The sequence below is a fragment of the Ovis canadensis genome, chromosome 3, assembly GCF_042477335.2.
Source record: "Ovis canadensis isolate MfBH-ARS-UI-01 breed Bighorn chromosome 3, ARS-UI_OviCan_v2, whole genome shotgun sequence".
NCBI classification, from domain to species: domain Eukaryota; kingdom Metazoa; phylum Chordata; class Mammalia; order Artiodactyla; family Bovidae; genus Ovis; species Ovis canadensis.
Genome location: NC_091247.1, coordinates 12,343,811 through 12,358,110, shown reverse-complemented (window position 1 = coordinate 12,358,110; position 14,300 = coordinate 12,343,811). Strand labels below are relative to the sequence as shown.

General features: G+C 53.0%; 1 protein-coding gene across 13 annotated transcripts in view; it reads right to left on the bottom strand.

The window, feature by feature from the left end:
• The window catches only part of DENND1A (DENN domain containing 1A), a 538,527-nt gene that overhangs the window by 34,654 nt on the left and 489,573 nt on the right, over nt 1–14,300 (bottom strand). The window contains exon 20 of one of the 13 annotated variants that reach the window (XM_069582485.1): nt 6,164–6,450. The exons of the other annotated variants lie outside the window; for them this stretch is intronic. Within the exon in view, the coding sequence (XP_069438586.1) occupies nt 6,313–6,450 (138 nt within the window). The 3' untranslated portion in view covers nt 6,164–6,312. Of the gene's footprint in view, nt 1–6,163; nt 6,451–14,300 lie in introns of those variants that run through there. 13 annotated transcript variants of the gene reach the window in all.

Genomic DNA, 14,300 nt, shown 5'->3' with positions numbered 1-14,300 from the left:
TGCTGGGGGCTTCTCTGTCCCAGGGATGTGCCCCAACCACATCCGCTGCTGGGAATGGACAGGGTGAAACAGAAAATTCACAATTAAACCCCGTCACTGTTTAATGAGGGAAGAGTTCACCTGGTTAATTTTCCTGGCTAGTAGCCACATCAATGCTCTGACCTGTGCATGAAACAGCTCCGGCTGGGAGAGGAAGACAAAGCTTTCTGTGGCTTTACAAAGGGCCTCTGGGCTGAGAGCAAGGCTCCTCTACTCCTCGGGAAGGGAGAGCCGCTATTATGCAAGGTATGGAAATAAAAGAGGGCTTCTTTTGATAGGCCTCCAGAAAGGAGTGTATTGAAGCTATATTTGTGTGGAGTGTCTCTTTTGAAATGCCCAACCAGCTCTCTCGGGCACAGCTCTTGCCTGTCCCCCAACTCCTGTCATTATCTTGAATCCTCTCGTCCACACTTGATAGAGCTGATCCTGCTTGTTGGGGAGGATCAAATGCTTGCCTCCGCTTCAGAGCGCCAGCGAGGGTGCCGGAGAAGACTGCGCTGGTGTCCTACGGCACGTGCTCTGTACCAACAGCGCTGGCCAGGCCCTGTGCCCCTCAGGGGGAGCCCGGGGTCCTCCGGCCCTGCGGTATCTGCAGAAGTAACCCTCAGCTCCAGGCTCTAATCTGGGAGGGTGCTTACTGAAAGACGCTGCGTGGGATGGACTTCCCCATCAGAGCTGAGTGAGCAGTCTCCATCCTGTTGCACACACGGTGAGGGAAGGTGCTTCGTGGGAGCGGGAGGTGGGGAGGGGCCTCACCCTGGAGCACCCTCGATGGGCCAGGTGTTACCCAGTATATCCCAGTCAGTTCTAAAGCTCCAGACAGAGGTGCAGCTGTGATCTCTCCTGCCCGAATCGGCACTCTGCACTAGGAAGCTGGTGGGGCTGGCCTTCGAGCCCTGGTTGTCAGACTCTGGAGACAGGTCCCATGTGCCCATGGCTAACCTTCCTCAGGCAGCCTCGATGGGGGGCTGGGGACTGAACGTGGCCCTCGAAGAAAAGCTGAAGCGCCTGCCATCGGGTCTGGAAGCCAGTGTCCCTGGAGAGGGGCCGCCGGGGACTTAGCCGCCTCAACAAGTCACCTTGCGAGGCCATTCTCTCTGCTGGGCCCGTGAGTGAGAGCTGAGCTGAGAGACGGTTTCGCCTGGTCCTGAGAGCGAAGCATTCTTCCCCGATGTTGACAGGAGTAGTATTTTGTAGTGGTGCTGGTTAATTTGTAGTGGCATTTGTGGTTTGAAGCCTTGTCAAGATCCCTGATTACTTCCCGTGCAAGGAGCTCGGCTGACGGGGAAGTTCACATGCTGAACAAAAGCGGCGAGGCAGCTGGGAGGGAAGGCAGCGAGGGGGCCGGGTGACCCCGGCCGCTTGGGGGACAGAGGCAGGGGAGGGAGGAGGGCCAGCAGTGGGGCAGGGGAAGGGGGGGCCTTTTGTTTTTAGTCAGGTGCAGCTGCTCGGCCTCAATCGGTGGCATCCCTTGGCGGCCCGAGGTCGGGCAGCAGATGCGGCCATGGCTGGGCAGGGGCCAGGAGCCTTGCTGACGCGTGCCATTCTCTGCCCAGACAGGAGCAAGGGGCGGAGGCTCCACTGCTACCCATAGTGGGGCAGCCATCTGGGATGCCATCAAGGGTGCCTGGGTGACATTTCCAGGAGGGGGTGATGTGAGGATGCGAGGAGGGGCTTCCAGATGTTGGGAGGGAGAATCCCCCTCTGATGGCAATGGTGGGTGGGGGTGGGAGTGGCTGTTTTGAGGCACTTGCTGTGTTCCAGGTTCTGTTCTAGAAGTTCAACCTGGAAGGTCTCTAGTGATCTCAACAACCCTGCAGAGAAGGTAAAACTCCCCATTTGGCAGATGAAGAAACTGAGGCTGCACTGCCCAGTGACTTGCCCAGGCCCCACCACTAACAGGTGGCAGAGTGGGGCTCCAGATTCAGGTTAAGTCTGACCCCAAAGAAGCCCACACTCCTTCCATCAGACCTGATACACAAATGGCAGAAGGAAGATGCTGAAATTTACCCCTTGAGAATGAGGGTGCTCCCCGCTCCTGGGGGAGTTCTTCCCCCCACCCCCCATCTCCTTTGAGCTTTTTGCCTTGCTAGGTCTGTTCTGACCACACAGATATGTTCGTCTTTGCAGCCACCTACACATCCCCAGGCCTGCATCCTGACTTGGGGAGGGTTTGCTCAGTACGTTTAAGGGCCGGGGCCCACTCAGCAAAACCAAGGCTAATTTATCATCTCAGGAATGATGTCCACCCCAAGCAGTACACTGCTAGGAAATTAAAATAAACATCTTCTCCTGATTCTGCAGTTGTACAGACAGGATTGCACAGAATCCTGTAATTCTCCAGAAAGAGAGTCCGGTGATTATGACAGCTTCCACATGGCTCACCCTGCCACCGGCAACCCCCGTCTCAGCCCACCCACAGCTCAGGGGACTGGTCATATCCTGCAGGCAGTCCTTGACAGGCCATTCAAGACCCGGTCCCTGGCCCGCCAGCTCCATGTCCCATTATACCAAAGGCAGCTCCCCTGTCCAGCCCCACAAAGAGCTGCCCTGCGCTTCTGTGCCACAGCCCTTCCCAAGGCACGTGCTCGTTCTGTGTGCCCTCCCCACACCTGCCAACCTGGTAGGCTCAGCTCTCCCCTCAAGCTTCTGTCCCCTTCCCGGACGCTGTCCCTCTCTTTCTGACTGGACACAGCCGGGCTTCTTTCTTCTGTCCCTCCGCTAAAGACAAGGGGCTCTTCACAAGTGCCATGGTTATCTTGGTCACGTCAGGATCCTGGGCTCTAGGTGCAAGGCTTGTGCATGGTCAGTGCAAAGCAGATGCTTGCCCAAGACTGTAGGACCAGCCTCAAGTGGTCAGCAAGACCGTCGCCCAGCATTTGACCGATGTGGACCAACTGGCTGTCATCCTGTCACTGAGTGGTGCTGTCCACTAAGCTGGCGATGTTTCTGATCAGGAACAGCCTGCTTCTCATCAGCAAAAACTCCCAACCTACAGGCATCCCGGTTTAACGGGTTGAGCCCAAGGCCACCCCAAAGAGCAAGACTTTCTGAGGAGAATGCATAGGTGGGAAGCTTAGATGTGAAATACCCCCCATGAATTCAATGTCAAATTTCCCCCATGTCTGTTAAAGACAGTCAGGTTTGACAGACAGAGATGGTTTTTTTTTTTCCTCCGCTCTTCCCTCAGAACAAATGGATGGAGATCCTGGTTTTCAAATTCCTGGACCCTGGAATACATTTCTATCTGTGTCAAAGTCTAGCCCTCCACCGCCTCAGCAGAGTTTAAAATCCTAGCTAATAGGTTAACAACTGTTTTTCTTCAGCTTCAAATGAAGAATATCAGAAGGCTGGGGGGATATGCAGCTCTCCAATTTGTACGGACTGCACACAGCTCCCTGCAACGTGTGTTTGACAGGACTGACATTTTGTACTGCTGTGAGATGGGAAAACGTGTGACATTTTTATTCATGGTGGCGTACGCCCTTGTAATGATCAGCTCTGGTCGATGTGCTTACCGCAGCAGCCCCAGAGCCCTCGGAGAACAAACAGGAGCCCAAGGTGCCAGCAGTTCGACTGCCTTATTAAACACCGCCAGGATCCTAACGAAGACCAACTGCTGGAAAATCTCACTGTCAAATCCTCAAGGACATTGTCAGCGCACAGCTAACTGCATATATTTTTCATTTAAAATACTGAAATCCAGTCTTGTGCCATTACAACCAAGGGGAGGGGCACCCACTCCTGTGGCCATTCTGTCAGCTGCCTCTTTGGAGCTCCGGATGCTGGAGCCGGATGCCCAGTGGGGTTCACGTCTAGACAAGAGGGCAGCGGGAGATGGGAAACCAACCTTCTGAAAATGCAGCCCAACCTGAAAGTTTCAGGGCTCTGGTGAGAGTCACTTGAAAAGTCGACCCACCAAGTCCTAAGTCTGAGTGAATGTGCATAATGAGAAAACCTGATTCCCCCGCAAGCCGACTCTTCCTGGAGGTACAGCCCCTCATATCCCGCGCCTCGGTGCTCAGCAGCCTTCTGCTGGCGGCAGACCCTAAGCCAGCTGCAGGAACACACGGCCGTGGCAGGCTGCACACCTTGGCGGCAGAGCTGCGCATCAGGGCGCCCACCTGCAATCTCACCACCTGCCTCGACTCCAAGACCTCGAGGTCAGCACGCAGGAGGACCTCCTCCCTTCGGTGGTCATTTCGAATGCTGATGCACACTGATGGATGGCAGCCAATCACATGGCAGGCCCCGGAGCTGCTCGTGGTTGTTACGCAGGGTGGTTTGGTTGTGGCTGTTCACACTAACGTACTGATGTATTTATTTTGTAAGTATGTATTATTTATGCAGTGCCTCTATTTCCATCCTCCAGCCCTGATGTACCAAGACACACTCTGCTATTTATTTATGGGGTCCTTGGCGTAACAAGCCTAACAAGACACCCCTGTGTGGTTCTTACGGGTTTGCAACAAACTGTAAGTGGTTGGCTAAACAACTGGATGTTCTCCATCCATCATGGGCAGAGGCTTGCATTTTAAGAGGCTGCCCATAAAGCTGGTTTAGCATAATATTGTACATCATCCTTGGCAGAAATGCCCTGGGATGCTGAAGAGCTGGCAACCCAGCGAGAAGGAGCTCTAACCTTCCTTGCTATGGGATGGGACATGGGGTAAGAGTAAGCCATGGGTACCCTGGGTACAGGCCCCAGAGTGAGGGGGGAAAGGAAGGCGGATGGAAGACAGTCCCGCAGAAAAAGCAGGACAGTGAGGGTGGACGTACCTTGTCTGCCCAGCTGGCCAGTCTGTCTCTCCACAGAGCCTTTCCACTGATCCCGTTCATCCTAATAGACGCACCTTTCATTGCAGGCTGCACCTCAAACCTCCCCTTAGAGCACGCTGGCTGGAGGAGAGAAATGCAGCCAGCAGCCAGCCTTGTGCCACTCCAAGGTGAAGACCAACAGCTCCCAGGGAGGGCATCCAGTGGACTGCTGTATCTGTCTGCCTGGTCTCCTGGGCCTCTCTCTCATCGTTCCCTCATCTTCACACCCATGAGCTTTTGTCAGAATGCCAGCAGTGCCGTTAGCTGCCTCACCTGCTTCCCCCCCTTCCTGCAGTGGCTCAGAGTAAATCCTCCAGAGGCCATTCCCTCGAATGTAAGCCCGCACTGGCTCCTGACACCCAAGAGATACCATTCAAGCTGCCCCCAAGGCTTGGTCCCCAGCTACCTCTGCAGTTTGACTCCTGGCTCTCCCCAGCTGCCTCCTGGCTTCTCCCTTCCCTACACTAGCCCTCTGCTTCTCTCAAGAGTTGGGACTCTCCTCCTCTTTGCTATGTCATTCTCTTTACCTGGGATACCCTTCTCCTCTGGCTCCACCTGATGTACAACTTATCTTTCAAGATTCAGCAGAAAAGTCACTGAGAAGGCACCCCTGGTCTCTCCAGACATTCTCAGGACTTCTCTCCAGTCAGAACACCTATCTCCACTAGCTTTTCTCTTTGCCTATGGCTTGTTCACTGTGTCTCCCAGACAAAGAGTGTCAAGAAGGCAGGACACACATCTCATGCCTTTGTGACCCTGGGGACTTGGACAGGGCTTGGAATCCAACATGCCTCATAGTACACTAGATAAGTGAAAGAAGATGCTGAGGGCATAAAAAAATAACTCAGAGTTCTGCCTGGCATCAGGTTTTTTAACCACAAAGACAGGAGGGCAGCAGGGGAAGAATTCTTAGCTGGTCATCATGGCTTGGGCAATGGAAGGTGTTTGGTAGACAGCTCAGGGGTATAGGTGCCCCTCTGTCCTGGAGCACCACCATTGCCTGCCTTCTGCTGACCGCTTTACCCACCTGGCCTCCTCAGGCACCATCTTGCCAAAGTTCAACCTACTACCCCTCTGGAAACGTTCGCTATCAACCTTTCCAGAAAGGGAAAACAGGGATCCACCGAGAAGGGGTGCAGAACCAGGACATCCCAAGGAGGGCGACCAGGTGGCTGTAACCATGGAACCATATGGCTGATGGGCAGTAAGGTCTCAAAAACACAGTTTACACTGCTTCAAGGCAATGTTAATTCCCCAACACTTCGCATGTTAAGTGAGATATAATCAGCGATCCTTTAGAAGTCCCTTTTACATATTCTCTTCTAGTACTTTTATTACATTTTAAAATTCTTTATAGTATAAACAAAATGATTTGATATTCTAGAAGACATGGAATTAAGCAGACCGACAATAAAACTAAGCCGGCAAAAACAATGGCCTGAATTAGGGACACAGTCAGTGCCATCCCAGGTTGAGTGGGCAGTGCCATCCCAGGTCGAGTGGGCAGTGCCATCCCAGGTCTAGTGGGCAGGAGGCTGGCAAGCTGTCTTTGCTGCTGTCAACACCAAGCTGTCCCAGGTCCAGTGAGCTGAGCTGTGTGGTGGAAGAAGGTGAGGTCCTGAATCTGAATCCATCTTACCAACCAGGGGATTAGGGTAAGGCCCGGGACCCCAGTGAGAAGTGGGGCAGTCATAGTCCTTCCTGCATCAGTCTGGGGAAGATGATGTGAGAAAATGCAAACACCCACTGATCACACTGCCTGGTGCCCAGCAGGCACTCAGAAGGGCAGCACCGCTGGTGTTCTTACCCCTGTGTGAAGAAATTCGGGGCTCTGTTAGGTTTATTCTGGGGAGAAACAGGACAGTGACCTTGCCCTCCTTAGCTACCCTAAGCCGCACTGCTGGATTCTAAGCATGTCCCAAACCACTGGCAGCCACAACCAGATACCCCAGGAACGAGACAGAACTGAGGCAGAAGGCTCGATGAGAGAGGCACAGTGAGGGGAGGGCCTGGGCTCCAGCATCAGGGAGACCTGGTTTGGAAATCTTGCTTTGCCACGTATAGTGTGATCTGGGGCAGGTTGCTTGACTTCTCTGAGCATCAGCTTTCTGGGGATAATAACAACTGTACCGATGTCATAAGATGTTGAGAAGACTCAGGGAGGTGACACCTGTTGAGGGGCCTGGCTTCCATGAATAGGTCTGCATGAGCATGAAAACCAACTTGACCCATCTGACCCCTCCTCATCCTGACACCTCCCAGTCAGCCCTTGTCACACCACTACCCTCACCCCCCAGCACGGCCAGGTTAATCATTCACTTCATCCCCAAAGGGCTCAGGGATTGATGGGGGACAAGGCGACAGGCAGCTTCCGGCACAGCGCTCCCGTGGCCGCAGGGTGGGGACCGCCAGCGACACTGAGCTGATTCTCCTGGAGGATCATGCTTGTGGGATAGAATTTATTTCCAATATATTATGTTTTATTTCCCCTTCCCTGCTGGGATAAACTCTCCACCTCTGGCACAGAGAATTCTAATCTGAGAAAATGCCTCCTCTGGTCTCGCTGAATCAGATTTCCTGCGCCTGTCCTGCTGGGCTCAGTCTCTCCCTGGCAGGGAGCTGCTCCAGCACAGACCTTCAAAGAAATGCTGCTTCTGGGCTCTGGTCAGTCCTCTGGCAAAGAGGCCCCGCTGTCACACTGCTGAACACAGACAGACTTGGAGGATGCAGGAGGCCTGTTGCACTCACACAGTACCACACGCAGGGGTCCTCAAGTGAACACAGGTCTGCAGAACAACATCTAGCCCTCCCCGCTTTGGTCTCTCCTGTTCTCTGAACTGCCTGGTGGTTCAAGGGCATGGGGAGTGCACAGAGCTGCCTTCCCCCCTCCCCATGACCCAGGGCCTTCCGTGTAGTCAGTGTTCACCACTCAGTCGCTCCCTGGACTCCCTGGGCAACTCATCTGCACAGGCCCTGGGAGGCTGCTAAGGTCATGGGGAGGAGGTGGCCACTATTCGTGTCTGAGGACAGTGTGGCTGGCACAGGGAAAGTGCTGGCCCAGAGCCGGGAGGGGATGGCTCTGCTGGGAGGAGTCAGGGAGCCCTGTGGGCCCTGAGAGGTTGATGGCATTTTGTTAGCTGGACAGAAGAGGAAGGACATTGCTGCACTGGAGACAGTAGGAGCCGATTTGTCTCTGGGTCCCCTAGCCCCAGATCGGGGCCTGCAGACACCCACAAACAGCTGGTGAAGGCGTGAATATGGAATTGTGTTGGGCACTTCAGGAGAGGAAGGGACCCTGCCCTGGGTGGGGACACTTAGCAGAGTCTTGTGGGTGAGAAGGAATTGGCCTGACGTCATGGATGCAGGTGCCTCCAGCCCAGCAGGCCCGGCTGTGGGCAGTGTTTGGGGAGGGGTCTGGGGGACTGGGCAAGTTCTCCTGATCATCCAGCATGTCTGTGCCTGAGGAGGGACTCCTGGAGAGGGACCCCCATTCCAGGGGGCTCAAGGGCTAGCCTATCTCACTACTTGCTGATGTTTCTGATGCCCCTTGTGTCTCCCAGATCAGCAGACGAAAGTGATGGGCAACCCCTGGGATATGAGGGATGCATGGGCATAGTGGGACTGATGCCCAAGTGGAATCAAGGTGGGGCAGGTCTGGGGAAGGCCAAGGACAGCCTAAGACAGTGCAGTGAATGGAGCTCGTGAGATGGGAGTGGATGAAAAGCAGACACAGGAGCTGCCAGAGCAAAGGAAATGCTGGAAACCACAGGGGTAGCTGGGCTGCCTGTAGAGTGGGGAGTCAGAGGGGACAGGCCAGATCTGGGGAGGAGCTCTGTCCAAGGGAAGGAGGACAACAGACAGCTCCCTTGGTGGGAAGCCCAGTTCAGATCTCCTGCTGCAATCACCAGTTTCCTGCCAGGTGGCCTGAATTCCATTCCTTGGTGTGTTTCGGTTGGACCTTTCTGGAGGCTCTACCTTGGGCCAAAGGAATGGTTCAGAAGGCAAGAATCCTCTACTGTAACTGGCCAGAGAAAGCCATGGGGAGTGCATGGGCAAGGTGTAGGGAATTCCAGGGCTTAGTTGAAGTCAGTTGCTACCCCATCCTAGAACAGGCTACAACGGCAGCTGTGTTTGGTCTCTCAGGTTCAGAACCTTCACCAAGTATCTGAGACATGGCCTGAAGAAAGCTGCTCCACATAAACTAGGCCAACGGGCTCTCTGCCCAGTCCTTGAAGCTGATGGAGAGCAAGGGCCTTCATTAAACTTTGCACCTACTCTACAGGAATCTCCAGCAAGTCAGCAGTGATGAGATGATGGGCGCCTCCTGAGCATGCTGGCAGGGAATCACCCCCGCCCAACCAAACTGGTTGGTGTTTAAAACAAACAAAAAGGAATTTTGAGACAGCCCATGACATAATCACACACCAGATGGATTCTGTCCACAGGATGACACTGAACCACTTACTGTGACACTGTGGGCCCCTGAAGGCAAGATATGGCCGTGTGATCATCAACGTTTTCACAAGTGTGGAACAGAATGCATATCCATGATTATCTGCTGAACAAGTGACCTTGGCTCTTTCTCTGCTCCCGGGCCCTGGTTGCCGCAGACCTGGCACACCCCATTCCCTGGAAGCTGTCACAGGCGACTGTGTCCATCTCTGTAACCTGAGAGCCCTGATTCCTACCTCCCTGCCATGCACTTGCTTGTCCCCTCTCTATCTGGTACCTGGTTGACCTCTGACCCTGACTCTCCACCATGTATGCTCTTGATTTCAAGACTGCCCACCGTTCTGTGTATGAACTTTTCTCTGCCATCAGACAAGAGGACAAGGGCCTGGGACGATGGCTCCTGTTTGGCCTCTGTGCACACTTATCAGTTTAATCTGTTTGCCCTTTGGATAACAGGACCTCTGATTACCTTTCTAGGAACCACCCTTCCTTCACTTCTTAGTGTGTGTTTCAGGAAGAGCCCTACCTCTGGCACCCAGGGAACCCTTGGCCACAATGACGGGCTCTGAGACCGGCGTGTGACCTCATGCTTCCTGTGGCAGTCACTAGGAAGTGACTCCCGCTGTCTTGCTCCTGGCAGGTTATGGCTGGAAGCTGCTGCAGCTACCTGGCCACCAGGAAGGTAAAGTCCCCTGAGAATGGCACCAGCAGAGGAGGCCAAGCCAAATGCAGCCAAATACAGGTCTGATTGATGAGATTTAATATCTGGATCAAGCCATATTTGAAGCTGGTATGAGGAAACAATTTCTCTTTTGGGGTTTATGTCCCTTGCAAACCAAAGTAACCTAACTGATATAGATTCCCTGGTCTTGGGGACTGGACTAGCTCCTGCCACCCCCAGTACTAACCCCTACACATGTCCAGTTTCTACCTTGCATGCAAATCCCAAGAAAGCACCCAGTGTGCCTTTGGTATCCAGCAATGGGTTTGGTGTGCAGTGTACACCAGGTGCAGGATACTGGCTTTCTCGTGTTGGTGTCAGCTGAGGCCCAGAAACATTAAAGAAGGCCTGGGGTCTGGAAGGAAACTAGGAACAAGGATTACCTGTGGTTCAGCATCCTGGGATCCTGGGTCGCCTGCCTAGGCTGCTGCATAAACCCCATCATGACAAACCCAGCAGGAATCTGCCGGGTTTTTAGCACAGAGCTGGGGTTTGAACCTGAGGTCTATTAATAGACAAATGGCTTTGAATCTTGATTGTGCTTCTGAGCTGTGAACCTTGGCTGATCCCCTAACCTCTCTGGGCCTTACAGAGGAGACAATACCTGAGACCCAGCCGTGGCTGAAAGGACTAAGTGGGTTAACCTGTGGGAATTGTCCAGCCTGGCACCTGAATTGGGACACAGACCCACTTCTCCAGGTCTCAGCGAGGTGCCTGGCACGTGGTGAGCAATTCAACGTCACAGCTGCCCTCCACTTCTTCACTGCTCTTCAACCATAAGAGGAGCTCCAACTGCTGTGAAAGTGCCCAAGACCTAGCAGAAGCGGGGTGGATGCTGCCCCCTAGCCCTCTGCAGTCCTCTTCACTTGTGCTGAATTGAAGTCAGGTGGTGGAGCTTAGAAAGCAAATTGCAATTTTGAACCTGGATTTTCATTTGGCTGTTGATACTGCTCAGCCCTTCCATGGCATGCCAGGAGCCCTTGAACTCCCTGTGGCAAGAGGAATACTATCTGAGAAGGCAACATCATATGTTCAATAAGAAATTGCTTGGATTTTCAACTCAATCCTTATGAATTTCCAGAATTTGACCTCCCTTTTTTGATTGGCAAGTTTTTCCTCTTGAAGTCGAACATGGTTGCTACAGGAGCAAAGCCTGGCCTTGTTAATTCTGCATCAGAAAGCTGTCTCTGGGCTACCTGGACTTTTTGGGAAAGTGAGGCCACATGTGTCCCACCAGTTGCCCTCTCCAGACAGACCCGACAAACCCACAAGGGACCACCACCACTCTGGGTGATGGCAGAGTGAGTTAGAAGAGCTCTGCAGCTGCCTGCCGGCGCTGAGGGCACAGCTGCCTTCCAGTCACCCTGCTGCGGGCACGCAGGAGCTGGTGGGAATGGAGCCGGAGACCACCCCAGATGTGCCTGCTTTTTCACACAAAGTTATGGCTGAAAGAGTGGAAAAAGGAGTGATGGAAAAGGGGGAAATATCATTTGGAAACAACAGGGATTGAAGGGGCAGCCTCCAGAGGGCTCTGCCTCATGGTCTGTGCAGGCGCGGCTGGTAAGTCAGGCCAAGAAGGCACTCTGGCCGGCAGACCACGATGTTCGCTTCTCACTCACGTCTGGTGCCCCAGCCTGCGCCCTGGGCCCTGCCGCTCGTGTGTCTGAGTCAGACTTGGGCACCATCTCCTGGCTGTGCCCCCAGCGCCTCTCCCTCTGCCCCACGATGCCAGCTCTCCTCGGTTTAGTGCTGACTTTCCACAAGAGTGTAGGCACGTGGGTCAGTTACATGTGTGCCTGAGCTGGGGTGGCTGCCACTGAGGGGTGTATGTTCTGAGAGACGCCGGGTGCTGGGAAGACAGGCTGACTGGGAGGCCCTGTCTGCGGGTGACTGACATCTGGCTCTGCTTCTGCTCCACTGGAGGAAGAGACCGATGTTTACTGAGCACGTGCGCAGCACAGAACCAGGCAGACAGTGCCTTGCTTAATCCCTATAAGGACCTGTGATGTGAATATTATTATCCCCACCTTAAAGCTGAGAAAACTGATCTCACTGAGGTTAAGTTACTGAGGGCAGGTTACCAGCTTGTTAGTGCCAGAACTGAAAATTTAAGCTCGGAGCCGCCTGATGCTAAAATCTATGCTTTACGTTCAACCACACTACTTTCATCAGCTGATCAGCCTTTGGCTTTCAGCAGCTAAACTCTTGGGGGCATGGCGGGAGGTGTCATACTTACTTTCTCTCTCTCTCTGTGAATGGCTGTTACATATGTGTGTGTGTGTAATTTTTTGGCCATACCATTCTGAAAGCAAATTTCAGACATCACCTAAATACCAAAGTGTGCACCCCTGAGGCATAAAGATAAGCCCCTAAAAACCATGACATCAACAATAGCTCTATCACGTCACCTAACATCCCAGTCCATCTTCAGATCTCCCAACTTTTCAAAGAATATCTTTGATGCTTAAAAAAACAAATCCAAGTTCATATTTTGCATTTGGTTATACAGCTTAGTCTCTTTTACAGATGAAATCTTTGCTTTCTGGGAAGAATTCAAGGGGCACTGGACCTTCCCTTCCCTTGCCTGCTCTCTCCCCAGCTCTCCTCCTCTCCAAGTCCACTCATTTTGGGAGTCTGGGGTGTCCCAGGGCCCCATTACTTCCCCTCTTTTCCTGGGGCATTTAAGACTAGCCCTTAGGAGCTCATAAAAACACAAAATGGAATGAGACAGGATCTAAATTCCTATAATACAAATCTGTTTCTACTTGGAAACAAAACCCTTATTTATGGAAAATGATTTGGAATTTGCTTTTGACTACTAACGGAATATTCATTTTCCTTTTTTCAAGTGAATGGAATTATAAGGATAGCAACTGAAATAAAACCAAATAACCTGGATACACAGAAAGTACTTAAATGATAATCAATTATTAATCAATTTAAAAATCCACATAAATAATAAAACCTTAAGACGTTTACTGAAGGCCAGGTCAGTGCCAAGCCCTGTGGTGGACGTTCCAGGTTCACATTCTCATTGGGGGAGACAGGCAGGCATTAAAGATATGATTACAAAGCTATGTGAGATGCACTGCGTGTGCCAAGTTCTGAGGTAGCACAAAGACAGGAGCAACCAACTCAGTTGGGAGGATTTACAAAAGGGACCAGCTCCGAGGGCAGACAGGCAGATAGATCATCACGGGCCTCATGGTCTATGTCAAGGGTCATGGGGAAACTTCAGGGGAGGCGAGGGGCAGGGAAGTGGCACAGCCACTGGTGTGTGGGTCAAGTGAGGTTCTATGGGGATGCAGTGCAGCTGAGTCTGAAGGTCAGTTAGGAGGCTGTGGCTCAGTGCAAGTGAGCGGTAACACAGCCTGACCCACTGCTGTGACAGAGGTGTGGACAGGTGAGGGACAGGGCAGTGTCAGGGGGCAGAAGGGAGAGGCTTGAAGGGTGGTGGGGAGCAGACCCAGGTTCCTGGATGGATCTCGCTGCGGTGGGAGGTGGAGGAGGAGGGGCACGTGTAGGTGGGAGTGTACCCTCAGCCTGTGGGTGAGGTGTCGAGAAGGATGCGAACCTCGGTTGGAGGTGTGTGGGAGGCAACGGCAGAGTTGAAGGGAACTGTGTGTGACTTCTAAGCCCAATGGGGTGGAGGGGTTCCTCAGAGCTGAGGGTGCCAGGTAGGTATTCGCTGGCAGGGCAGCTTCTCCAGCCCAGCGTGAGCCTGGCACTAAACAGCCTGGCTCACGCTTGTAAAGTCGGAACTCTCCGCATGCACAGACAACAGGCAACCGCATTCCAGGAGCAGATCCTAAGGGTAAATCCAAACCACTCCATCCCAGGCCTCCAGAAGCCATGGTAGTGCTTAGTTTGAGCTTTGGTTTAACTGGCTTTTCAAACTTATGTTAAAGAGGTTTACAAAGCTTTGCTCAACTGGGAGAAGAGACACGTTTCAGTGCACATTTTTTTTGGATTCTATCAGATTGGAAAGCAGGCAATTACTCTGTTTGTAGGATCAACTAGGGGTAACACAATGAAGCAGGTCCTAGAGTGGGTCTGCCCTGTCCTCCCACCTCCTGAGAAGGCCCAGTCTCCGGCTGAGGCCCATGGCACACAGCAGCACGTGTCCAGGACTAGAATCCAGTGTCCCTGGGTGCCACTATCAGTCCAGTCCCCAAAGCCAGGGAGGGAGAGCTGTACTCAGTTGAGAGAAGAGGGCTGCTGCTGCTGGTGGAATAAGAATTAGCTCCTAATTCAAGCAAACATCTTCTGG